This window comes from Oculina patagonica, chromosome 12, assembly GCF_052425735.1.
Source record: "Oculina patagonica isolate OP01 chromosome 12, crgOcupat, whole genome shotgun sequence".
Lineage (NCBI taxonomy): Eukaryota > Metazoa > Cnidaria > Anthozoa > Scleractinia > Oculinidae > Oculina > Oculina patagonica.
The window spans coordinates 19,309,631-19,335,771 of record NC_135769.1 but is presented as its reverse complement, the minus strand read 5'-3'; the positions used below and the strand labels follow the sequence as shown (position 1 = coordinate 19,335,771).

General features: G+C 41.0%; 3 protein-coding genes across 4 annotated transcripts; 2 read left to right on the top strand and 1 right to left on the bottom strand.

The window, feature by feature from the left end:
* The first annotated feature begins 2,987 nt into the window (after positions 1-2,987).
* Positions 2,988-15,130, top strand: LOC144632520 (uncharacterized). 2 transcript variants are annotated; one of them, XM_078491185.1, is made up of 6 exons: positions 2,988-3,272; positions 4,954-5,033; positions 5,293-5,321; positions 10,725-11,464; positions 12,340-12,570; positions 13,268-15,130. In XM_078491185.1, exons 2-6 carry the CDS (start codon positions 5,002-5,004, stop codon positions 14,678-14,680), a joined length of 2,445 nt encoding a protein of 814 aa, XP_078347311.1. In that variant the 5' UTR covers positions 2,988-3,272; positions 4,954-5,001; the 3' UTR covers positions 14,681-15,130. The 2 variants fall into 2 exon arrangements, with proteins under 2 accessions (XP_078347311.1, XP_078347312.1); XM_078491186.1 differs by lacking the exon at positions 2,988-3,272 and adding an exon at positions 3,924-4,099.
* LOC144632141 (uncharacterized) lies at positions 8,345-9,898 on the top strand. The gene has a single exon (XM_078490742.1). It carries the CDS (start codon positions 8,345-8,347, stop codon positions 9,896-9,898), a length of 1,554 nt encoding a protein of 517 aa, XP_078346868.1.
* Positions 15,131-19,841: 4,711 nt separating the features above from the next.
* LOC144632524 (fibrinogen-like protein A) lies at positions 19,842-25,179 on the bottom strand. Its single transcript, XM_078491190.1, has 4 exons — positions 24,996-25,179; positions 22,544-22,755; positions 21,318-21,450; positions 19,842-20,608 (listed from the first exon to the last, which is right to left on the bottom strand). Exons 1-4 carry the CDS (start codon positions 25,156-25,158, stop codon positions 19,989-19,991), a joined length of 1,128 nt encoding a protein of 375 aa, XP_078347316.1. The 5' UTR covers positions 25,159-25,179; the 3' UTR covers positions 19,842-19,988.
* Positions 25,180-26,141: the final 962 nt, after the last annotated feature.

Sequence of the window (26,141 nt, the reverse complement as noted above, 5' to 3'; positions counted from 1 at the left end):
TAACTAAGGCTTAGCAGAGCACTGTTTAGACTAGCTGAGAAGAGAGAAAGCCGAACTTCGGGAAAAAAAATCAGTGAAGAAAAAGTTGGACCGCTTTTTCCCACAGTTTCGACTTTCCCTCGTTCCCACTAACTGCCATTGAGTCTCCGAGGATGAGAACGCTAGAGAAATCATCATAAAGTATGCATAGCTTGTTATTGCGAATGTCATTTACATAACAATGATTCGCACATCTTCCAACAAAACAATGCCCAGGGTCAGAATCTGCAAAGCTTCGTGTTCGATCGAAGATTTTTTTTAATCCTCGACACCGATTCTATGCCCTTTCAACTGAAAATCAAGGAGGCCATGCACATCGGGTGGGCAAAACCCTCTAAACAAACAAAATGGTTTTTTTTTAGTTTTCAAGGTTAGTTTTTTTTTTTTTTGCCTTTTTATCACTATTGTGTTTTACTCATTCATTTCCATGTTGTAATTCCGTAATTACCATTTATTTTCGATGTCTTTATATATTGCTGGTTTGCAGCTGACGTCACAGCAGCCATGTTGGATGACAGGAACAAAGCGTTCTCCTCCGTTGGGAACCAAACTATTTTATCATGCAAATTCCGCAAAAACATGTTTTATTGTTTTTTCATCCAACCTGGCCGCCTTGTCACGTGATTGCAAACCAAGAATACCGACGAATGGGCAGTCGTGTTGTTAAACAGCCGTTTCTGGGGGTTAACTCATCAATGCAAGTTGTTGACTAGAACTCGACAAGGCCTCAACTGGCACTAAACTAAACATAAACTAAGGATCACGAGCTTACATTGTGAGTCTGACGTATTCGCTGAATTACACAACTGTGAAACTACAACATGCATGTTCATCTTGCGTAACGTAAATTAGGGTACAGAGTACTTTTCCAAGTTGCCGGTAAAATCGTTTTCGTATAACATTATTACATGCAGTCGAAATTGACGATGGATGCAGATCTACTTAAACATGTTTTAGTTTTAATTCTTGTGTTTGTATTTGTATCATAAGAAGTTCTTGTCTGCTGTTTCTTCGTAAATTCATTAGAATTTTAATTGAATCTGACGACTTATCATTATTAGTCTCTTTAATTAGCTATTCCTCATCTATCGGTTCATATTCCTTAATCTAATGGTTTCAAGTTTGTGTTTCAAACTCCAAAATCGTTTAAAATAATGTTTCATTTTTATTTTGTTTTACGTTTTTTGTTTACATTCCTTTCTTTTGACTTCTTTGTCGTCAAACCGAACAGCTTGCATGCCTTTCACTTTTTTTCTATGTATTTATATTCATGTATATTGTTTCGCTCGCTCAGTGCCAAATGTTTTGACTCGTGATTATTTTAGAGTTTGTGTTCTGTCTTTTTGGTCGCGACTTGCTCAGCGGTCACGGTTTCCTGATTTGCATTCGTTTAAATTTTTACGAAGCACATGTTTAATATTGAAAACAGTCGAAGCACCGCCCTCTTAGCCCTTCTCAAGTGACAAGCCTTCCACAAGCAATAATCACCCCAGAAAATCAGACCACCGAAAGTTAGCCGATAGAAAGCCTTTATAACGTTTGAATTCCTATAAAATCTTGATTTCTGTCTGGATACCTGGGTATTTTAATAAGGCTGCGTTCGTAATACAACACGAGTTTTGACGTCATTTCTCACCGACCGCTAATGTACACATAACCTGTTGTTAACACTCGAGAGCGGAGTTTGTGAGAACTCCTTCACTACTTCCTTGTCACGGTTGCTGAGTTTCCTTCAGGCTCGGATTCTCACATATATTTTTGTTATTATACCACGGTAGTCCAATATGAACGATAAACCATGATATGATATGAAGATATTAGTCGATATCAACAAAATATAAGTTCTACAAGTATAAGCAATTGACAATTTCCGTTAGAGGAAATAAGTCGGTTTACGAACTAATTGACATGTATTGTTATTCAAATCAAATTCTTTGTTTCGACACAGACATGACAGATCTCTGAAGGACCACGTCATAGATATCCGGCCAAAGCACGTTTAGCATTATATATAAGGAAGTTGAACAAAAATAAATTCATATTTTTTTATCCTTCGAATTCAGACTCGATGTGATTTATTAGTCTTCTGTTTTTAGAATAGCCCGTGGGTTTCGTGGGGATCCAATTAGTTAAAAGTTTGATGCTTATCCAAAAATGAAAATGTATCTATTTGTCGGCGTTTGCATAGATCGTCTTTTCTTTAGTCTTCAGTAAATTGGCGGTTCTGAACAATCCCGGGTGAACAATACTCACGGTCTACGAGCATTTCTAAGCCACACAACTCACAAAGTCTCGATGCCGTATCACGAATCACAGTTTTTGACATAGTTTTTAACCCAGGAAAACCAAGAGTTTTCTGAACTAAAATGTCACTAGAGTTTTCGATTGATGACACTGCAGCAATTTTACCGGATGTTTTACTATTTAACAATTATTCGTCGTCAGAGAATTTTCATTGACATCATCTGTCTAACATTTTTTGCGAGATCTGAATTCGTCTGGACGACCGACATGAAATGACCTCATGTTTTGTAAGTATTTAATCGAATGCGTTAGTACGGCTTCCTTAGCTACTAACGCAAAATGCTTTACTTGCAAGAAATTAAATTAGTTTCTGTAACGGTTTTAAAGAAAACTGTTGCTTGAAGTCGTAACAATTGGATAACACGCAGAATTCAAGCCTGGAGTAGTATTAAAACTACAGAGTAACATTTCTAGTTTTCTTGGGGTTTCTCTATGGCGGTTTTCTGTTCTTGACCCAGTTTGGAAAATCTCCTGCCTGCAAACATAGCTTGCTTTACGTAAACGATCTGGTAAATGATTGGCTCAAGAAGACAAGTGAATCCAAGAGTTGAATTCCGATTGGCTCAATTGATTCGTCACGTGACCCGTATCCGCCCAATCTATTTTTAGCATTCGTCTGACGCATGCGAAGTGCGCCACGATTTCTCGTCGAGCTGACCGGGTCGACCGGGATACGAGCAGTGGTTTTTAATGTGTGAATATTGCGTGAAATTTTGTTTGCCGAAAACTTCTGTTTAAAAGAGAAAATATTGTATTTGGAGTTTGAGCAATTATCAAACCTCTAGGATTAAGATCTCATCGACTCGGGTCTTCTGAGACACTTTTATATCGCTTCAAATATCGACAGTTAGAATGATTCCGCGAGCTGACGTGCGAAGATTTTTGAAGGTGTAACTTCTATTCGACGTTCGTGTTGTTATAGCAGAGAGGTAAGTAAATCTTTAAAATTCGAGAATTGTTTAACTACGCGATAACCTCGTGTTCAATTTATGTTTATAAATGTTGGTATAGTTTTACACAAAGTGTGTGATGACATAATGAATGTTTTACTCTGAGACTTTGTTGATGTTTTTGAATGCGGAGCTTGTTTTAGTTTAGGAAGGTGACTTTGCAATTAAGTAGAATACATATACGTCTTAATTATTACCATTTTAAACAGCACGGTCTTCCGTTGACTTACGGGGAAGGCTGCAAAGCTTTCATTTGCATATGGACAATAACTTTCGCTTGAAAAGTGGGGCATAGACGAAGTCTACGAAAAAATCTCGGTATTTTTACGCTCATTGTTGCTTTAAAGAGTTCGTTATGAATGAAAAAGACGTCCTTTAATCGAAAAGAAAGCAAAAGAGTAGATTATAAGTCAGTGTGGGTCACTAAAGTACCGTTTTTCGATCAAAAGTCGACTTGATTCACGCGACACTTAGCTGGCCGCCATATTTGTTTCGCAGGTCGAAGGGCGCTTGTGTGATGTAAATGATCCCATGGGAATCTCACTTCTTGTGAATGAATAACTCATTGGTTTTTCCGGCCCAGTGAACAAACCAATAAGAATGCGACAAAGCGGCGTGTTTATTCGCACTCGCAAAGATGAAGTCGAAGGCATTTTTCAAAGCGTTTGGATTGGAAGGTCTTAATTTCATCGACATTGCGTGAATCACATTACACACTTGCGTTCGGTACCTGTTGAACGAGCAAACGTCAAATGCGTGCAAATGCCGGCGAAGTGTAGCGAATCTGACGGCTAAGTAAAGAACAGGTAATTGTATGTACGTCGGCATTTGATGTTTCTTAATTACCCTGGCACGGTATCATTCTGATGCTAAAACTACACATGTTTTTGTGTGTAAATCATTGTTTTATGCATGTATCACACTAAGCAACCCTATATAAAACCATTTGGATCAAAATATTCGTATTTGCAGCAGAAAATCTGCTGCCCTTTCACAACTGGTGAATATAATTTTGTCCACGTGACGTAAAACTTGAGATTTTCATAAGACTGTGCCATTGTGTGATACAGTCTTGTATTTGCATATGAATTAATTTTTAACACTCTTGTTTACTTGTGAGTCAAGCATAATAAAATTTCAATGTGGCCTTGCCCAGATTCCTCTACATTTTCTTTAACTAATACTTTAACTATTGCTTTAAAATTAGCTTTTTCACAGAACAGTTGATGTACAAAACATTTGTTCTTTAATCTTTTTACTTTCTTTGCTACTGTGTTGATGGTTTGTTTATGTAATCTTTAGTTTTCTACCTTGCTCAAGTTTGTGTTTTACTAAAAATTTCTGTTACATATGCATTGTTTTGCTTTTTATAAACAAGTGAAAAGTAGTCACAGCTTCAAAGTTTATATAAACTAATTTAATTAGCAGATTATCTCGCTTACAGCTGTAGTAATCCGATGTAGTAATCCTTTGAATAACAAGTAGCACAACATTGGGAAAGAACTTTCTTGCCACTTTTTAACTAACAGTGGTTTACAACATGACCACTGGGAAATAATGTAGAACAAGCTATTAAATAACAACTGAAGGGGGCCGTTCAATCCTCCAATCAATGTGTAAATTCTTTACAAAATTGATCTGTTATCTTTTATTTGCACAGTGATACCTCTAACACACGAGGGGGCTTGGCCTGGAAACTAATGGACTTATGGAGGATATAGAAGCACCGAGGAAAAAGCGGTAAGGACCTGGTCCCAGTTGTTCAAAAGGTGGATAACGCTATCCATCGGATAAATCACTATCCGATGGAAAGCGCAGTATGTTTTGTTAACACTTATCCACTGGATAGCGATTTATCCGTTGGATAGCGTTATCCACCCTTTGAACAACTGGGCCCTGGTAACCGGTAATTGTAGATACCATACGTTCGTTGTTCTGTTTTCGTTTATATCAATCTGTTAATCATTGACTTGACCGTAATTTATCTTTTTATCTTTAGGAAACTTGAAGTTGGAGGTACCCCTTCAAGTGAGTCTTAACAACATTTGTCAGTTAAATTGAACTGCAATCTTAGTGTTTAAAAAAACTCTCTGTTTTGATATTTTATTGCTTACAAAGTCTACATTCTCTGGTAAAAGATAGTCTTCTACGTTGACTAAGTGCACTGTGATTATACGACCCCTGCTCCCGAACTAAGCTGCCTACACTGGCTCTTTCGTAATCAACACCTTTATCCGAAGCCATTGATTTTTTTTATTGAAGAGGAAAAAGACTTTCCAAACTTCAGCAATATTGATAATACAGAGAATTAATTACGCCATTTCACTACATATAAGTACAAAGTTTGTTTACAATTACGAAGCCATTGATGTTGAGTTTAAACAATATAGCCCCTATCTGCGTTGAATTGTTCGACGCACTGCGGATTAAACTGCAGATTAAACTCGAGAACCTTTACGATAAAACATCAAAATGATTGCCCTGAGGTTATTCTACCCACTTTTCAGCCCACGAAGTCCACGGTTGGCTGAACATGGCTCCCGTGTCTAGAAGCTATTAGACAGGTCCTTAAATTTGCATTACCCAACGTTGCTTTCGGTAATTTGATCTTAGCAGACGAGTGCATTATATCAAATATTTCAAGTCTAGCGTCTATACCTTAAAACAGCGGAAATAAAATGTTATTTTTACAATCTTTTGCAATTTAATATTAATTTCGTTTTAATTTTTTCAGTGTAATATTAGACAACTTCTGTATTAACATAACTTTACTAGAACATTTGCATTACCTTCCGACCCATCGTTGCTTTCGATAATTTGACGAGTGCGTTATATTAAATATTTCAAGTTTAGCGCCTATACAAGCAACGGAATGAATATCTTTCAATTACTTTGCAGTCTAATTTTATTTTTAACATTCTTTTGCAATTTATAACTAATTGCGTTTTAACTTTTTTAGTGTAATATTAGACTACTTTACTTTACTAGAACATAACAGTTGTGTAAGCGCAGTAGGAGCTTTGTTGTTTAGCTAATATTGAAGTTTTCAAGAACCATCTTTGGAATGTAAACAAAAAAACAAAATATTAACCAATCAATCATTCAATATATTCATTTGAATGTTATTTGTTTACAGTTTGCTAATTATAACCGCGGGAAATATCGAGTGACTCTATTTTAAATGCTTACAAAGATGAATAAAAGAAAGCAGCGAATTTCAACGCCGTAAATATTTTATCATCCAAAAAAGTTTTTCGCTATGTTCAGAATAAATATATCGATCGCCAGACCAGTCGACCGCGGTCTTTTTCCATATTTTCCAACCACCGACGCGTCTGCATGAATATTCATCACGCGGTGCGTTTGTCTGTCTGCGAGACACGACACGTGTTGATCACGAGGTAGACGCAACTGTAGCACGTGGTGTATGGACCAGGATAGAACCTGCTAACATGCAGGGCGGCAGAACTTTGACTCGGATCATAACATCCGTGGCAAAGTGCAGTTTGTCAATGTGTGTTTTTGTGATATTGATTGATTTATTTTTTTGCGTCTTCTGAAAGAACTTGTTGTGTCGTAAGGGAATTCTTCAATGAGCATTCTCGGACGTTTCTGAGAGTCCCCAGTTCCGTTGAGGAAAGAGATTTGGATTGATTAAGATTTTTCTCTTGTAAGTTTAAACTAGGCAAAACACAAGAAATCAAAGAAAAATAATCTTTGGATGTTGTCCTTCAGTAGCATGTTCAATAAAAGTGTTAAAAGTTCAACTGAGGCCTTACACTACTGCGTTAAAAAGTTTTAAAAAGTTTTAAGATCCAAGCTTTCGCCGATCTACGGCATCATCAGGGATAATAAGAAATATTCCGCGCGAGGCTTATATACAGATGTAAAATAAAACGTGAGAAAAGCGAAAGAATGTGGGCGGTGAATGTAAATGCTAATTAATAAGATACAAATATAAATAAAAATGAAAATGTGGTCTAACGAGCGAGTGTCAAAGTACAAAGAGTCTCTAGATATGTTAAAATAAGTATTAGAATAACAAGTCCGCGAATTCGCTGCACTCTTCTCGTGAGTTGAGGGCAGGTTTGTAGTTCCGTATGTAAAAAGCTTCAAACAGTCGTAGATTTGCGGGGTCGTTTTCTAGTACAATGGTCTTGATTTCGATGCCTTTGTGAACTTTGTTTTGGCACTTTGAAATGTGTTTCTTCACGGAGGAATTGTCATTGTTCAGGTGTTCTCTTACTCATCGTGGATAAAGCGTGTAGTGTTCCCGATGTAGTATTGGTTGCAATTGTTACACGTGATTTGGTAAACAGCGTTGCGTAATAAGCACAATTTGGTGTTGGAGACAGGGCAGTTGGCCCTCGTGCACGTCCGTTCCGTGTTGTTCTGAGAGAGAGCTCGTCTAAGCGTGTATGACTTGTGCGCGACCCGTACTGGTATACCCTCTTTCCGGAAAATGTTGGTGATCTTGTAGTTGAGACGTTCGGAGACATATGGGATTTTCAAGTAAGACCATTCTGTGTTGGTAGGTCGAGGGTCTTTTTTATGCTTCTGAGAGTGTTTAGTTTTGTTTATAGTGCTTTCAGGATACCCGTTAAGACGAAGGACGTCGTCGAACATGTTTTGATGTTTGTTGGCGGTCGTTTTTGTGGAACATTTATCGTCGATACGTTTCCGCTCATTACGAATAAAGTTGATCTTTGATTTTTCCGGGATTGCTGATTGGTGATGAACGAATAGTGGTTTCTTTGCTGTTTTTTTTGTAGAATTCAAGGGCTTTTGCCGTCTTTGGAGATGGTGACATTGAAATCAAGTAGTGATAGGCGCTGTGTTGGTCCATTGGTGTTAGATACAATGGGTCGTATTTTAATGACTGGACCAGTTTTGTGGGTTTTGATGAGGTGGTAGAACCTGGGGAGGTCAGTGTTTGTGGCGATGAAGCTCTTTCGGACAAAAGGGGGGAACTGGTTTTTTTATGGTAGTGTTTTATTGGTGGTGAAATCGCCGACTTGGATGCACTTGATGAGCTCGAGGCTGTTTTCTAGATGCGCTGGAACGTCCTTCAGCATTGGTTTAAGGGCGTTGGCGAGCAGCCACGAGAACCAGTTCCCCCTTTTGTCCGAAAGAGTTTCATCGCCACAAACACTGACCTCCCCAGGTTCTACCACCTCATCAAAACCCACAAAACTGGTCCAGTCATTAAAATACGACCCATTGTATCTAACACCAATGGACCAACACAGCGCCTCTCGTGGCTGCTCGCCAACGCCCTTAAACCAATGCTGAAGGACGTTCCAGCGCATCTAGAAAACAGCCTCGAGCTCATCAAGTGCATCCAAGTCGGCGATTTCACCACCAATAAAACACTACCATATCCATGCAGCCTCGATGTGGTATCCTTGTACACTTCAATACCCATACAAGAAGCCATTACCAACGCCACCGACAGAATGCACGCCCCAATACTCCGCCTCACCAAACAAGACATATCAGACCTTCTCACAGTCACGCTAGACAACATGTACTTCTCCTTCAATGGTCAAGTTTACCGCCAAAAAGAAGGTCTGCCTATGGGTTCCAACATCTCAGGCATCCTGGCCATCCTGTTCATGGACCGACTGGAAACCATCGCCCTCTCTTCGCACTTATCTATAAGCCCCTACCGGAGATATGTTGACGACATTTATCTCCAGACAACTGGCGAGGAAATGGCAGACCAATTCCACTATGCAATGAACAATCTGCACCCTAAATTGAAATTTGAAATTGAGAAACCAGAAACAACACCCAATGGCTTCTCTCTATCACTACTTGATTTCAATGTCACCATCTCCAAAGACGGCAAAAGCTCCTTTGAATTCTACAAAAAAACAGCAAAGAAACCACTATTCGTTCATCACCAATCAGCAATCCCGGAAAAATCAAAGATCAACTTTATTCGTAATGAGCGGAAACGTATCGACGATAAATGTTCCACAAAAACGACCGCCAACAAACATCAAAACATGTTCGACGACGTCCTTCGTCTTAACGGGTATCCTGAAAGCACTATAAACAAAACTAAACACTCTCAGAAGCATAAAAAAGACCCTCGACCTACCAACACAGAATGGTCTTACTTGAAAATCCCATATGTCTCCGAACGTCTCAACTACAAGATCACTAACATTTTCCGGAAAGAGGGTATACCAGTACGGGTCGCGCACAAGTCATACACGCTTAGACGAGCTCTCTCTCAGAACAACACGGAACGGACGTGCACGAGGGCCAACTGCCCTGTCTCCAACACCAAATTGTGCTTATTACGCAACGCTGTTTACCAAATCACGTGTAACAATTGCAACCAATACTACATCGGGAGCACTACACGCTTTATCCACGATCGAGTAAGAGAACACCTGAACAATGACAATTCCTCCGTGAAGAAACACATTTCAAAGTGCCAAAACAAAGTTCACAAAGGCATCGAAATCAAGACCATTGTACTAGAAAACGACCCCGCAAATCTACGACTGTTTGAAGCTTTTTACATACGGAACTACAAACCTACCCTCAACTCACGAGAAGAGTGCAGCGAATTCGCGGACTTGTTATTCTAATACTTATTTTAACATATCTAGAGACTCTTTGTACTTTGACACTCGCTCGTTAGACCACATTTTCATTTTTATTTATATTTGTATCTTATTAATTAGCATTTACATTCACCGCCCACATTCTTTCGCTTTTCTCACGTTTTATTTTACATCTGTATATAAGCCTCGCGCGGAATATTTCTTATTATCCCTGATGATGCCGTAGATCGGCGAAAGCTTGGATCTTAAAACTTTTTAAAACTTTTTAACGCAGTAGTGTAAGGCCTCAGTTGAACTTTTAACACTTTTAAGAAATCAAAGCTTTAACATATGAAGAAGCAAGTGTTCGAGTTTGATTTTTTCCCTTTCATTTTTATCTGGACAAAACTGAGTGTTTACGTTTTATTGAGTTTTAGGGTGTACGAGAAACTAGATGCATAAGTAGTTTTACTATAGTAAAAGGTTTGAACCCAGGAGTATCAATAGGTCGTAAAGTATGATCGTCCGGGTGAGAGTAGATCTGAGAAGAACTGTTGTTGGTGACTGACGTTTCGACAACCTGAGCGGAAGTCATCTTCAGAGTCAAGTGAAAAGTTGTTGTCAGTCGATGTTGTTATAAGTCTGGTCGTTAAAAAACTTATAACAACATCGACTGACAACAACTTTTCACTTGACTCTGAAGATGACTTCCGCTCAGGTTGTCGAAACGTCAGTCACCAACAACAGTTCTTCTCAGAAGTACTCTCACCCGGACGATTACACTTTACGACCTAGTAGTTTTACTGGTAAATATGGATCGAATACAGTTTATTTCACGAACTCTGATTGCACGGTTTCATTTTCTGTTTAGCATCAGCAGAAAACCACGTGACCAACGGAGAGTCATCTGCTGGATCGAGCAATGCAGCACCCAGTCGGGTCCAGTCCCATTTACAGTTTAATCCGTTCACTCTTGAGCGAATCCGTCAAATTACAAAAGACTGTCAGAAAAACCGTCTGCCTACACCCAAACCTAACGGCAGCAAATTACCCCTCAGCACAGCAGACAAGAAAGAAGTTAGCCCAGAAAAAAACACCACTCCGAAGAATGCACAAAGTCCTGACTTTATCATATCATCCGCTGGCTCATCGCCGGCGCATTCACCTCAACCAATGGATTTCCAAGTGTTGTCCACGCCCCCGCGGCCTAGTAAACCAAACGAGGTGAATCAAGCGGCAACCGCCGTTAATGAAACTACTGAATCAAACTCCAGTGTTCGCCAAAAGGCGTGTACTAAACTTGTGGAGCGATTCGAAGAATCTTTAAATAAAACGCTTTCTAACGGAGTCTGTTCAGACTCGAGAACTTCAGACCATGACTTTTCCTCAGTTGAAGTTTTGGAAGAAGGCGATCAAACGCGTCCTGTGGATTCAACTGTTAACGCTACCCACATTAATGGCGAAATTGACTCGTCAGTAGCGAATAAAAATCATGTGGATGTTTCCAGCAAGGATCGCAATTCGCCGGCTTTATCAGACGTGGCTCCCAGAGTGAACGCTGAAGAAAGTACCAGTAGCGACTTCAACTTCAATTCAGATGAATTTCGACAAGTAAGCTCTCCCGCTCTATTATTGTTCACTTGTGTTTCCGTTGCCTATACTCTCTCCTACAATTGATGTTTCTTTGCTGTTACTAAGACAGGCAGGGACCAAACCTAATGTAAATCACAAACAGTAGATTACTAAACGATGAAAGTTGTGAAGTAATGGAACGGGACATTAAATTGTGTGACATACACTAGGAGCAGTTAAATTATTAATAGCACTTCATCCCACGTCCTCATCTCCCCTCCCCTCTCCTCCCATGAATATCATGATTATATGTATAAACCCTTGCCAGTGGGGGAGACATGTACTATGTAAACAGAAAGTAAAGATGGCGGAAATCGTTTTCTTGGTTTCCATCAAAGGGGAACAATTTGAAATTAGACAATAAAAAGTCCCTCTTCTTAGTTTCGTCGAGCGGGAGCGAAAAAAGGCGAAAGGAAACGTCTCGCTCTAATTTCCACACGGAAATGTTTTCCTCTGGCTGGTTTTAGCTTCTCACTGGACGAACTAAACGAAAGAACAATTTAAAATTATACTACGAACAGTTCTAAATTTTGTCGAGCGGGAGCGGAAAAAAAGGCGAAAGGAATCGTGTTATTCTAATTTTCGCGCGGAAATGTTATCCTCTCACTGTAATAAGCTTCTCGCTCGACGAACTAAGCGAAATGACCCCTAAGATAACAGTACTCTCAAGTACTCTTAAGTACTAATGGTTTAATCCTGTTCAAAATATTCGTTTATATTAAATGAGTACCTGTTCTTAGTCCACCAAATGTCAGTTACGATGGTTAAACACTGTCAGTGAAAGGAGCCGCTATTTTCCTATTTTTTTAATCGAGCTATAAGCAATCTCTTGATGTAACTGCCGTGTCTTACAGATGCTGAAGAAGATGATCGAAGAGAGAATGACACAAATCGAGCGTTCAATGGGCAACGACAGTCCGAACGACAAACTTTCGGACAGATTAGCTTCACTGGAAAAGGAGAATAAAGCTCTTAAAGAGTACGCCAAGAAAGTTGAGGAGTCGGTGAAAAACATCTTAAGTGCTGAAAAGGAAAAAGCAAAGCAAAGAGTAACGCGAGCAGTTCAAACTCAAGATCCTAACTGGGTAAGTATCAGGGTTTTGTTACGGCTGAATAGTACCAGACCGTGTTAAGGTTTATCCGTATTCGATAACAGAAGGATATCATGTAGCCTTTCCCTTTTACGTTTGCTACTCGACAAGTAGCGCGGGCGAGTCAACATGGTACCAAAAGACGTACCGTGTTGCGTGTAACACGGTACCGTGTACCGTGTTGGTAACGAATATTATGTAGATTAAGCAACCCGTGACGGCGAAGCCGAGGACAACGTCGATTAAAAGCGATTTTATATTTTACTTAAGAATCTCGCGATTATCTAGATCAATTTAGTCTTCCTTTCGGTATCAAAACTATCTTTAAACAAATTATGCTCAGACAGAGGTCAATTCCAAATAGAAACGCGAAAAATTCGCCGTTGTGGTTCGCGTTCTCGCCATAACGTAAAATTTGATCATTTTACGTTGTTGTTTTGCAGAGGATGGCAAAAAATGTACGATGATTCACAACACTCGTGCATAGTTATTGTACTGCTCATTAAATCTTTTGTTTAGCGACGTTCCCGTAGCCTTGCCGTTGTAGTTTCCCTCTACTTCCTTATTGAGTACTATTACTTCCCGAGTGCTATTATTGTTTCTGAAAAAAAATTCATTCCGCTGCTTAAGCAACGCAGAAATATGTCAAACATGCTTCGTCCTTGACTAATAAGAACCTTTCGTTTTCTAGTTAAACAACATGCGTCCAAAGACTGTAACGACGACGTCTCCACCAAGCAGTGTAACAGCCACCAGGCCCTCTACGGTCGGAGTCAATGTTATGACTACACCAACACCACGGCTAACCTCTACCGTAGCACCCCTACCGGGCCATACTGTGCCCTCTCGTCTTGAAAATATGTCGCAATCCCCTCCCGTTAACTTCCGTCCAGCGCCTCAGCGGCAACAGCCCGAGCCTCCGCGTCCCCGCTATCCAGATACGTCCAACATCTCACCTCGCCCACAGGCATCTGTTGCGTCAGGCGTGACTTACGTTCCTAATTACGATCCCGGACCTGCGGCGAGACCAGCACCGAGCCAGCTTAGGGCTGCTGCTCCAACACCGAATTTCTCCTCCTCGTCTCATCCTCGGTTTAATGGTGTAAGGACTGCCCCGCCAGCTGTTCAACCTCCGAGGCCGATGATGAGAATGCAGGGTCCCGTTACCAGCCTTCCTGGACCAAGGAACGTTGCCCCAGCATCCAGCCGGCCGCTACCTACAGTGACAGTTCACCCGCAGACTTCATCAAGTTCTCCCTCAGTGCGGGTTCCGCAAGAGCAGCCATCCTATGGATACAGTGCACAGAACGTCTATCAAAACGGGCAGCCAGGACCGAGATTCTCTGTGGCTCCACAGATGAGACCTCAAAGACCCCAAATTCCCCAGGGTGGCCCCCGTCAGATCTCACCTGGCCCCAGACCCCCTGTATATCCGCAATCTCCCGTTCAGAGGTCTCCGCCACAGCACATGCTCCAACAGCCTCTTCGCTCAGAACAACAGCCTGCTCCGCGACCACACCATCCTGTCCCAATACGACCAAGTGCACCAGTGCAAATGCAGTCTCCTCCCCACGCCATCAACCCACATGGACCCGCCCAACCACAACAACCCGGTATGGTGCATTACCAACAAGTGGCCGGTCCTCAGAGACAAGCCCCCGCTCAACCTTCTGTCCCTCCTCAACCTGGTTTTACACAGGTACCGTTAAGACCCCAGCAGCCGGCCCAATCAGGTCTACCACCAGGTGCAGTACAGCCCCCACCTATCGCCTCTCCAACGGTGCACGCCAAAGAACCCCCTCCAAAACCCAGCGTCTCCATAGCTGTGGTGACGAGTGGCATCGTTTTGTCGTGGAACATGCCTCTGGAGGAGAAACACGCACCCGTGATGAACTATCAGTTGTTTGCGCTGCAGGATGGAGGCACGACGGAGAATCCTCACCAGTGGAAGAAAATCGGAGTCGTCAAAGCGCTTCCTCTTCCTATGGCCTGCACGCTAACTCAGTTCTTACCCGGCAATAAGTATCACTTCGCGGTGCGTGCGACGGACGAATTGGGACGCCTTGGACCATTCAGTGACCCCTGCACTATCACGCTGAAATAAATCGTCAGCGAACCAGGGATGACACTTCAAGACGGCTTAAGCAAACGACTGTCTCCGGTGGTTACTGCAAAACTGAACTACATGTGTTGAATCTTCTGGGATTCCACGCTCACCGCGCTAATGACTGTGTCCTCCATAAGACAAGAAACACTAAATATGTGCCGCTTTGCAAAAATAAAGCAGTCTTATTCAACAGTGGAGGAACAGATCGCAAGCTGAATGATACACAAAAAGTATTTTATTACAAGAGGGATACATACGTTGCCAGTTTTTTTACAATGTTGGTTGCTGTTTTGACATTTTTGTTTGCAGATAGTTATTAAAGAATTCCTCGGAAAGTGTTCAAAGCGACCAATAGTTCTTGACCTCGTTCCGCTGTTTTTGTCTTTGTATTCGTTTTTGTTTTGTACCTTGTTTCGTAGTGAAATAAAAATAATCTATTTTAGGCTTCACAGTTTTAAGTCTCTCGCTAAAACGGACACACCTCCCTCCAATGCGACAAAAAAATGTGTTTAAGGACGTTCGCGCGAAAATTTTCTAATCGATAGATTTTTTTAAAAATTTTACAGCAGTCAGATAGCTTCAGATAATTAGTTACTTGTGTCGGAAATGCAAAAAAAAAGTGGGGGTCACCGACTTCGTTTCACAGATAAAGCGTGTGGAAAACTACCTTGATTCTGAAAAATTGGTGAACGCAGTTCAACATGGTTTACAGCATTTATAGTTAAAAATATTGAAGATGAGAAATAAGAGGCAAATGATCTTAGTCATATTTTGTAGAAGTGGGTCTGTTGCTTAAAAAACTTCTAGTGTTGCCAACTTTTCGTAAGACTTAACCCTGAAAGCGTTATTTGAAATCGTCGTACAGCAAAACGAAAAGCTCAAAAAAAGGCATTCGAACGTACGTGGGACCAAAAAAATCCGAACTTTTAATCGATAGATTTTTTTCATTTTTACGCAAAACGTAGATAATCGTCAACAAAAGAGATCCGTTCAAAAAAATGTGAGGGTCACCGACCATCAAAGAGAGTTAATTGCAAGCAAAGTTCACGCGACGACTACCAGCCCTATATGTGCTTAGAAAATTTCTTCAGCGCGGGCGCTCGTGCATGACGTGGCGTGACGTTGCAACATGAATTACGTGCGCAGTAAGAATGCGCATAAACAATTAGCGCGAACCTTAAAAAAAAAAAAAAAATAGTGCAACCAGCTCTAAACATCAGGAGCTGAACCGAAGCCAATCGTATCTTGGCCATCGCACATTTTCCCGCTCTTGGCACCAGGCACGTTTTTTGCTTCGACTTCTGATTGTTTCGCTGCTTTCTTTCTGGTTGGTGTGATTGGCCGGGTGGGAACGTATTGGTTTTGGTGTTACCGTAGTTACACTTTTCCAACCTGATTTGCGTTATGGTATTCCAGTCCCCCAGGCGCGGCCATTTTTTGTCACGCGTTTTTCGCTTGGTAACTGCTCGCAGTCAATGCCCGATTCCCCCCCCCCCCGGAATAATAATAATAATAATAATAATAATAATAATAATAAATAATATTTAAGATTTCTAAGGCGCAAATTAACATGTAAATATGACCAAATGCGCCTTACAAATATATAGAAGAAAAACAAATTAAAAAATTAAAAAAAAAATAATAAAAAATAAAATAAATAAATAAATAAATAAAAAAATACTAAGAATATAAGAGTTTTAAAAACTAGCTATTTACAATAACGTACATATGACTAAAAAGAGATTAAAAAGCCTAAAAATATAATTAATAGATATTAAAATGATCTTACTTATACGCTTTCCTAAATAAAAATGTCTTCAGTTTTGATTTAAAAAGGTTAAAATTCTCCTCGTGTCTTATTTCGCTCGGCAATTTATTCCAGAGCGTTGGAGCAGCAGCCGAAAAAGCTCTGTCACCTAGTGTCTTCTTCCCTCTGGCGCGCGCCTGCAGGGAATCATGGTAGTTGTATTCATCAAACCGTGCGCGAGACTAAGCAACGATGAATCAACTACCGTGATTCCCTGCAGGCACGCGCCATGGAGAGATCGGCCATTGGATGGGGGAGGGGAGGGCCAGAAAAGATGTGAGAATGAAGCCGTGATTAACACCTCTTGTGAAACCAACCCCAAATAGTTACAAAATGCGCTAGAATAGCCCAGAAAATTCGTGACCTAAACAAGTGGCTGGGTCGTGGTGAATTCATAGTGGGAATATGTATAATCTCCGTTCTCGTTTTAACTAGAAATTTTAGTGAAACTAATTTCGCCCTTCTCCCCGAGGGTGGAAAAGAAAGGGAGTCTTATAGAAATTATACTTTTGCAATCACGAAATAGCATCATGATATCCTAGATCAACTCAACTTCTTCGAATGTTTTGCTGGACAAGAGTTGAAGAAATATCCCTGGGATATATCTTTTTCTTAATATTTCGCCAAAAACTTGCGGTCGAATCTTTTAACGTTACTGTGCGTCTGAGGGACGGATATGGACTTTCAGCTTGGGTGCTGTAAACGGTCGGACGGATCTGATTGGGGTGGGCTGGGGGGGAGGGAGCTTGGCAGAGCACAGGCTTGCTGCACGGCACTCGTCAATTGATGTCAGAGGTATACAGCTAATTCGAGAAAGGATGTCGGAAAAAAAGCGCAAAAGTGCACGCGACAAGACCGAAAGGTGGTCTGGATATTCACTTGAATTTTGCATATTGGCCTAGAGGAAATGTACAAGTTTGTATTCGGCACGTGAAGATTTTGTTTTTCCTCTCAGGAGACCTGGGGGCTTTTCTGTACCTTTACTTTTTCTGTCGCATGTCTTTGCGTTTTGAAAATTCTCCTAAAATTCAGCATGGCCAAAAGTACCTTGTTTCCACGTGTCTGAAGAGAAAGAAAACATGTAAATTCGCGTTTGTCAAGGGGCATGATTGCGCCATCTTATTAGTATTCAGCACATGCTGCAGCTCTCTACTTATACCCATACTACCTTTTGGTCTTGTTGCGTGCACTTTTGTGCCTTTTTCCGACAACCTTTCTCGAATTAGCTGTATACAAAATCGTCGCCTTTTGTTAGTCGGACAGCATAACAGCAAGGACTCGCTGATTCTCGAGAATTCTCTCGTCGTCTTTATTGTTCGTTGATTAAAAGTCGTAGTAGGTATCTAAGCTAAATCGAGATAAATTGTGGTAAATTGAAAGTTGTACAGTGCATATGTGCTTATACACGCTTATGGTGCGATATAGTTAATGGTGGGTAAAACTGCAAGTTTGAGTAAGTTGTACAGCAAAATAAATCAAATTGACTTCAATCGATAATGATATCTGGAAAGGAAATTGCTTTCACTTATGACCGTACCAGGGTATTGTTCAAGGTGACGGTAAATAATGATGTTACTTGTAAATGCGCTACCTTGCCATTTTACAGCAATCTGAATATAGATAAATTACCTGTACTTAAAAAATACAACTATCAAGACCTTTAACTGTTCCTGTGACTTGAAGAGAAATTCCTTTAACGTTAATTACGAGTTTAACAATAATAACACGTTACAGACAATTGCAATGTCTTTTACTATAGCTTGCGTTTAAATCCAATATGATCCGAAGTGCATTCTAGTTCAGATCAACATAGGCTTACTGTTCAAACAACAGAGCATATTTTATAAAATTAATGCAATTCTGCATTTCCTGAAAGATAACGCTGATTTCCGATCTGACAAGCAAAGAAACCAGTCGGAATCTTTATTCGACCTAAGCTGACCTAGTAAATATTACACAGAAAAACTACTTATTTTTGTGGGTATGAGTATGTTTCCCGTGACAATTGTGTTTTGGTGTTAGGGCACGTTTTCAAAGCAAGTCGAATGAGCAAGACTTACTGTCAAGAAAGAGGGTGGAAAGGGGTGGTCTGGGTCAAGTTTCACGAAAGGCAGAAAAAAGGTCCTTTCACAATTCACGGAAAATGAAATAGGCGAAATAGGCACTTCACGTTTCACGACAAAAGGTCGTTTTCACACTATCTTTTTTATAACTTGTGAGATTTTAAAACATGACGTCTAAAGTATTGCCTTTTATGGCATCGTCACTATCTAACCGCTCCTTGTTCTGCGCCCGCAATAAAATGAAAGCCACGTCGAATCGAATCGTATCGATCATTTATTTCTCATTTATCGGAAAAGTCAGGGTTCACGGCTAAAAACGAAATCACGATTCGCGAGGGAAGAGAACTCTGGCAATTTCTCATTTCACGGGAAAAATAGAAAACTATTTACGAATCACGAAAATACCCTTTACCACCCTCAAGAAATGAAATTGACTACTGTAATAATTTCTTTATGGTGCGCGGCTCTTGGCTGTCCAGTGTCACTTTGATGATTTACAATTTATTTTTCAAAGTAAAGACCTCTGTAACTTTTGTATCAGCCTCCCTCTGCCTCGTCCCTAGGCGTCCTCCTCCTTGGTCGTGCGCGGTGCCCTTTTCCTTATGGGATTGATAGTGCGCGGTGCGCTTTGCGTTATGGGATTGATACTGTGTGGTTCACTATGATGTTGTGGGACGCTAAATCCCCCCGCGCTCCCTGTTTTCCCGCCTTACCGCCTCAACCGACCGGCCGATCGGCGCCTGGGGACGAGGGTAGCGGTTTCCAATTTGATTTTCCTATCGTTAGTTTCGGAGGGTCTTGTACCCGGCGGGGAGGGGGGGAGAGGGGGACCGTATACTGTACAGTATATGTCGTAGGGTCCAGCTTACATATAAGACAATAAAAGAATGATTTGAATAAAGATTCAAAGGAATCAGTCATTGTCCTATAACTTGAAACAGAGGATAAGACTTGTTGAGTGAGACAAAAAAGACCAGTGCAATGTACTGGAACAAAGGATCATCGATCAGACATTAACTGGCATCAGTCAATTTAGTGCAGCTTGTTGTAAATCATCTGAGTGATATCTTTTAGGGACGGGTAATTATTTTTTGAGGGGGGGGGGGGGGGTGGGCAATTTCCAAAAACAATTCCTGCACAAGAGAAACGGCTGAAAAAAAGGCCGAGCCATGAGGAAAAAAAGAAATATTTTTAAAAAAATATCCTACGCAACCTGAAGGTGAAAAAAGTATCCTGCCCAGAAAAATTGCCCAACCCCCCGCCCCCGCCCCTAAAAAAATACATGAACCGGAACCGGAAAACCGCACATGAAGAGTATCTTGCACCTAGGGTACTTTTGGGGGCATTTCCGTCACTAATCTGTCGTTGGTAAAATCTCGTCCACGGTTCTAAGGTTCTGTTCCATAAGCTAATGAAAAACCCCAAGAGGTTGCTGTCAGTTTTCCCTTACTTTCATCTCGGTAAAAGTAATGGAGCTTTCTTGAGACCAGGGCTTCCAAACTGGTCCGCTCCTCGCATTAAAGTTTGCCATTACACAATTGTTGGCCCACCATCCAGCGTAACCCAGACATTTGCCGTTCGGGTTGTTATCATTGTCCATATTTGGAGTGGAAAATTTCATTCCCCGTATATTTTCTTTAGGATCCGAATTTCCATAAATTGCATTTGGAATGTTCCCCTCGAATGAATTCATATTCCACTGGAACTTTTCCGCTGCGTTTGCGACTTGAAACCCGCCAAACTTGGCGTATCCTTTTTGGCCGTCGGTTCTGTGTATGTCTACACGAAGTACCTTATCTGAAGGAGCGATTCGGTGCAAGTTGTCGTTCCCGAGCCAGAATTCACCAGACAAGCTTCCAAAACCAATTCGGTAGCGGTCCCACCATTTTTCAAAATTTCCACTGTACGGAGCGATGCGCCTCTGAATGACAATCCATCCGCCACCGTCTGTGGTCTGGTCACAAAACACGCGTATGATTCCCTGCCCGTCAGGGTCGATATTATAGATCCCGTCCTGACCTGCTCCCAGGCTTTTATGTTCAAGACAGCTCTTCACTGTAGGGCAAAGAAGTATTGAATAAGCGATAAATTGAAGGAAAAAAAAAACAACCTACGGTGACATACCGTAGTTTTTTTTAATTCTTTGATGCCACAAACACCCGGGGGTACTCCCTAGTGCACTGCACGGGAAGGCTCCGCCCGATAGGGGTACCATTTTCAGGTTGTAGGTATATAAAAGGGTAGGAATTTCACGAGTTGGGGTATACAATAGGGTAGGGAAAACTATCATTAGGGTATTTAAAAGGGCTGTTCAAAAGATCTCGACCAGACCCAGCGAACAGTAGATTCATTTAAGTATTCGGAAGGGGTTGTTCTAGTGAAAAATTAAGAAAAGAGATGTATTATTCCTTCTGTAGCTTTGCATTTCTATGTGACAGGGGTACCATTGTCTGTGGAAGGTATGTAAAAGGGGTACCTTTTCTGTCAACAAAAGTATATGAATTGGACCTTGAGGCGGAGCCCTCCCGTTTAAAAAAACTTTTCCTATGATTCTCCGTAATTTCCGAATATTGTTGTTCCGAGATCTTGCGTAAATTTCCGATCATTTTCCGATGATTCCTGAGGAGGCAAACGATGTTTCTACCAAATATGGACACGTTCCCTATAACCTCATCGATACTGATATCTTCACATACAAAACTATCATAAAGACATCCTTATAACGGACCTAAAGGCCGAGGTGTACCAACTATACATTACTTACCATGCCTTTCGCAATAAACTCCTGTGTAGTCTTTTGTGCAGGCACACGTGAACATCCGGGGATTCCAGCATGAATCAAAACATGTTCCACCATTCTGACATGTCACAAAGGCACAACCAGGTCCAGTACCTCCCTACCAGAAAAAAGAGAGACGTTCAGAGAAGGTTGGGACGGTGTGCAGTGCTAGGGGAATTGTTGTCACCTGTTTTAAGATGCATAGGCATGTCTCGTTCCGAGAGGTAATGGGCGTCCCACAATGTTTTAGAGGTTGATTTTAGTAGGCGGAGTTTTAATTCATTCTACAGTAGAACCCCAATAACTCGAACTCTGAAGGGAAAAGAAAAACAGTTCTAGTTAGCGGGGTTTCAAGTTAATTCGGGGTCGATTGAATATTTAATTTCCCAAGTTAGTAATTGATAGTTTGCTGCATGATTTTTTAGCACTACAGTATACAGTGCAAATTAATTCTTATGATAAGAGTGGAAATTTTAATTCGAGTTACCGGGGTTCTATTGTATTTGTTTTTCCTTGGCTTTAACCCCTTTTATAATAAAAAGATAAAAGTCTAATTCTTCCTAGCCAGCACTCCGAGGTCCACGCAAAAATCGCCCATCCTGCAAGCAATTACTCCACACAATATCAACACTTGATGACTGAAACAGGTGATAAGAATATAGATTTTAATCAGTTATAACCAGTGACTAGGCATCAACATTTTGCGTTGCTGTACCACCAAATTCTCATAACGTGAATTATAGGAAATGGATGCCAACAAGAAGGGAGAATTAAAGGTACTGTATCATAGATTTTAGCCAAATTCAGGCATCAGAAATGACCATCGAGTTCTTCGGTGAAATATAAAGATAGCCTCTTAAAACGTTGAAGGAATATTTCAGTAACACAGCAAATACAAAAGAAGGTACGGATGGCCAAAAGCGACGAAGATTGAAACGGATTGCAATATGGGTTTTTGAATTATTGTTGGGCTAAACAGTTTTCAAAGTTAGACTCGTTTGCTTGTGACTTTAATTTGTAACGCCCGGGAGACACATTTGGTTGCAATGAAGCTATGGTTTTGTCACTTCATTACTTCCTTCCATAGGAGTAATTTCCTCGCAAAAATTGGTTTCGTTGCAGGTATTTGGCAAAACTTAAAAAAAAAATAAACTTAACTAAGCCGTGACACGGTCCCTTTAAAATTTCGAACTAAGCACCCAATGACTTACCGTCTGTGTTGTTGGGCCGTAGTAAGTAAAGCCTGGCCTCGGTCCAAAGTCGTTCGGACTTGTTTCCTTTGATTGGTCGTTTATTTCACACTTGTCCCCTGAGTCAGCGCAGTTAAATGATTGACAGCGTCCGTCACTCAGGCATTCCATCGTGCAGTCTAATGGGCACGTCATGGTATACGTAGCGATCACGTGATTTACCAGAGCGTAACCTGAATAACGGAAGGAGTTGGTGAGCTATGGTCAAGTTGAATTATGTTACAAGAACGGACAACAATAAATCATCTCTTGAAAACCATCAGCATTAAACCCCTGCGGGTACTCGGGATTTTAAGTGACGGGGATAATCGAATGGGGGCAAAAATCAAGACCCCCCCCCCCCCCAAAAAAAAAAAAAAAAAAAAACCAGTGCTTTCAACAAAACTCAAAAAAATCCCTGGACCAAAAATTAACTTCCAAAAACCCCATGCCAAATTTCTGACCCCTTAAATTTCCAGAAAGCGGCCGGAAATGATATAACTCAAAGCAATCATTAGAAACACGTTTTTTTGTACTTTATTTGCAGAACTACGGAGCCAAGACACTACTACGAACCTTTAAATTGTTTTTAAATCAAGCAACCCCAGAAAAATACTTGCCACATTTTCCTGCCCAAAAAATTCCCGGAATCAAAGATTTTAAACCCAAAAAAATTCTTCGATCATCCCCTTCACCTGAAATCCCAAGTACCCCCGGGAGGGGCATTAAAGCGGTATCCCTTGAAGTTACGTGTGGTAATGAAATTGATAGAGTGCGAGAAAATCAGAGGATGTGACTTTACTGGGTGCCTCATTATCTAAAAGGCTGGATCCAGGACGCGTAAGAGGGGGTGGGGAAGGGGGAGAGGGCGAAGGGGATAGGGGGCTAAGTATTATATTAGCAATGTGCTTACAAAAATAAAGAGTTAATTGAAAACTGTGGCACAACACACGCTAATAACACGACAAAAATAAATTTTTCATTAGTTCATTTCAGCTAAAAACAACAGCAGTTTCTTTGATCACCTGTCCTGTGTGTTTGTGTTTGTTTTCCTTTTATTGCATGTAAAGGGACTGTGTCACAGCTTAGTTTAGTCTATTTTATACTTTTTGCAAAACACTCGCTATGAAACTAAATATTGGCAAATGGATTACTTCGATTGATTCAAATGACAAAACCATGTATGTCTCACGGGCGTTATAATTAAGAGTCGAAAACAAACGACATTAACTTTGAAAACTGTTCAGCCCAACAGTTTTGCAAAAACCTAGATCGTAATCTGTCTTCCCCCAACAATACCTTTTTATATATTTGCTGTGTTATTGCAGTGTTCCTTCACTGTTTTTGTAAGTGTTTCTTATTTCACTCAATTTGGTGGCCACAACAGTTTTGCAAAACCTAGATCGTAATCTGTCTTCCCCCAGTCCTTTTTTGTTTTGCTGTGTTATTGCAGTGTTCCTGCGCTGTTTTTGTAGTGTTTCTTATTTCACTCAATTTGGTGGCCATTTTCGTCTTTTTTTGGTAAACTTTTCCCGTCAACTATCTAACTAAAATAAAGAAGCTAATTTCCTTATGAGACGCGTGGTTACAATAAGAAGAATTAAATTTGGCTAAAATCCGTGACACAGTTCCTTTCAGTTAATCTATTTAAGTTTTTTTGGTTATTTTACGGGCATAGGCGTACGAGGCGGGGGCGGGGGGGCTGCGCCCCCCCAGTGCCCGGCGCTGCGCCCGGGCGGTCAACGCACGTGGCGCGTGGTCCTCTCTCTGCCTCTCCCCCGTCCTCCTCGTCGTCCGCGGCGCGGCCCCGCCTCACCGACAGGGCTCACTCATGGTGTCGGCGCTCAACAGTCGATTCTGTACACTTAGTGGGGAGACATGTGCCTCCCTTTTTTTTCTTTTGAATCGGGCCTCTCGGGCGCGGGACTTCATTTCCTAGCGGGAAGGTGTCACCGTGTTGTCCATATTGGCGTTTCGCTTCCATTTTTTGGGCATGGTCTCCCCCCCCAGTCCGACGGTCCCCCTATGTTACGGGAGTTGCTAGCTACCACCCTGTATCTGATTTCACCTGTTTATTGCTGCGCGCAGTTAATGACAAACCGGTAACTTGAAGTTTGCCTACTCTTTTCTTAACAAAAGTCACAAAACGCGCATCATAACTAGTTTTCAAGATGGTTGCGATTTCTTTTCCTGGCACTTTGTTCTAGTTATTACATTTTTCCAGCTTAGAAATATGTCCTCGCCAGTCTAGTGTCATTTGTATCAAATTGGCTTCGTTTTTAAACTGAGACAGGTTTCTCACTTTTTTCCTTTTCTACACAAACTTGTTTGAACCTTAATTTTAAAAAGTATAAAAAAATTCCAACTTTACCGGCATTATAAGATTTTTCATTTAAAAAAGTGCTCAAATTAATTAAGCGATCCACAAAATTACCTTTCTGTGGTTGTTCGAACTTTCCGTATCGTAAACAAGATAGTCGACCTGGGTTCGAAGTTCCAGTCAAATTCTGAGCCGAAGTTACTAGCTCCCAGAATAAAAGAAATGAAAGATGGATGCATAAAGTTCGTCTCATGATTTTCGACGTTCCTTTCTGCATTCAGTAGTCTTTACTCCCAAGTGCTTTCCACGGTTAAAGTAACTAGGCGAGATCAATATCTCAATGAAGAACGAAATAATTCATTATGCGACACAGCTTGAATGTGGTGTTCAATTAGAACATTGATTGAAATATAGCTTGTTTAGGTTTTAGGCTATTATAACTCGGCAGGAGGCCCATGATACGGGATGAATTATTCAAAGTTCTTTCTGTTTCAAAATTTGTTTGCCAGTCTAGTTAGTCCAAGACCGTAGCTATAGAGAACTTGATAATGCAGAAACCTTTTTCAGTATATTTATGTAACTTCACGGCGTCGATACTTCTTCAATATAAATATTCTCGATCCCAAGAGCCGCTTGAAAGAAAAGGGAGTTTCAAATATAGCCAATCAAATGAACTGTTTTGATTTAAATGGTTCATTTGATTGGCTGTTTCTTTTATGAAAATTTCAGCCAATCAAATCACGTGTCCCCCGAGCCACTTGTTTCTCGTGCACAGGCTCCGCCGGCTGAGCGACAAGAAGCTCTGGGGACGAGAATTAGATGCAATATAAAGAACCTTTCGATCTCGTTCCTAGCCTGCGCGCTTTCTGCGCTCGGCCGGCGGGGCTCGGCCTGTCCGCTATCTCGTTCCCAGGGTCTCTCTTCTTCGTGCCTCCTGGAGTGAGAAGGACTGACAAGGTTGTACAAAGAACATCGGTCAATTATGTCTTCCTTCCTTTTATCTGTTAAACTCGCTTAACCACAAGCAGCTATAAACAAAATGGGACTAACCCAGCAATTATCTGTTAGAGTTGATAAATTAAAACAAATGTAGACCACAACTGAGAAAATCTTGTAGCTAACTAATCGTCTTACGCAGATCACATCAGGTGAGATAAACCAAGTTACGCAGCTCTCTAATTATCAAGACTAATCAACAACTAACTTCTTCGTACATTATTAATAACTAGTCAAGGCGAGAACTTACGAAAATAGACAAAA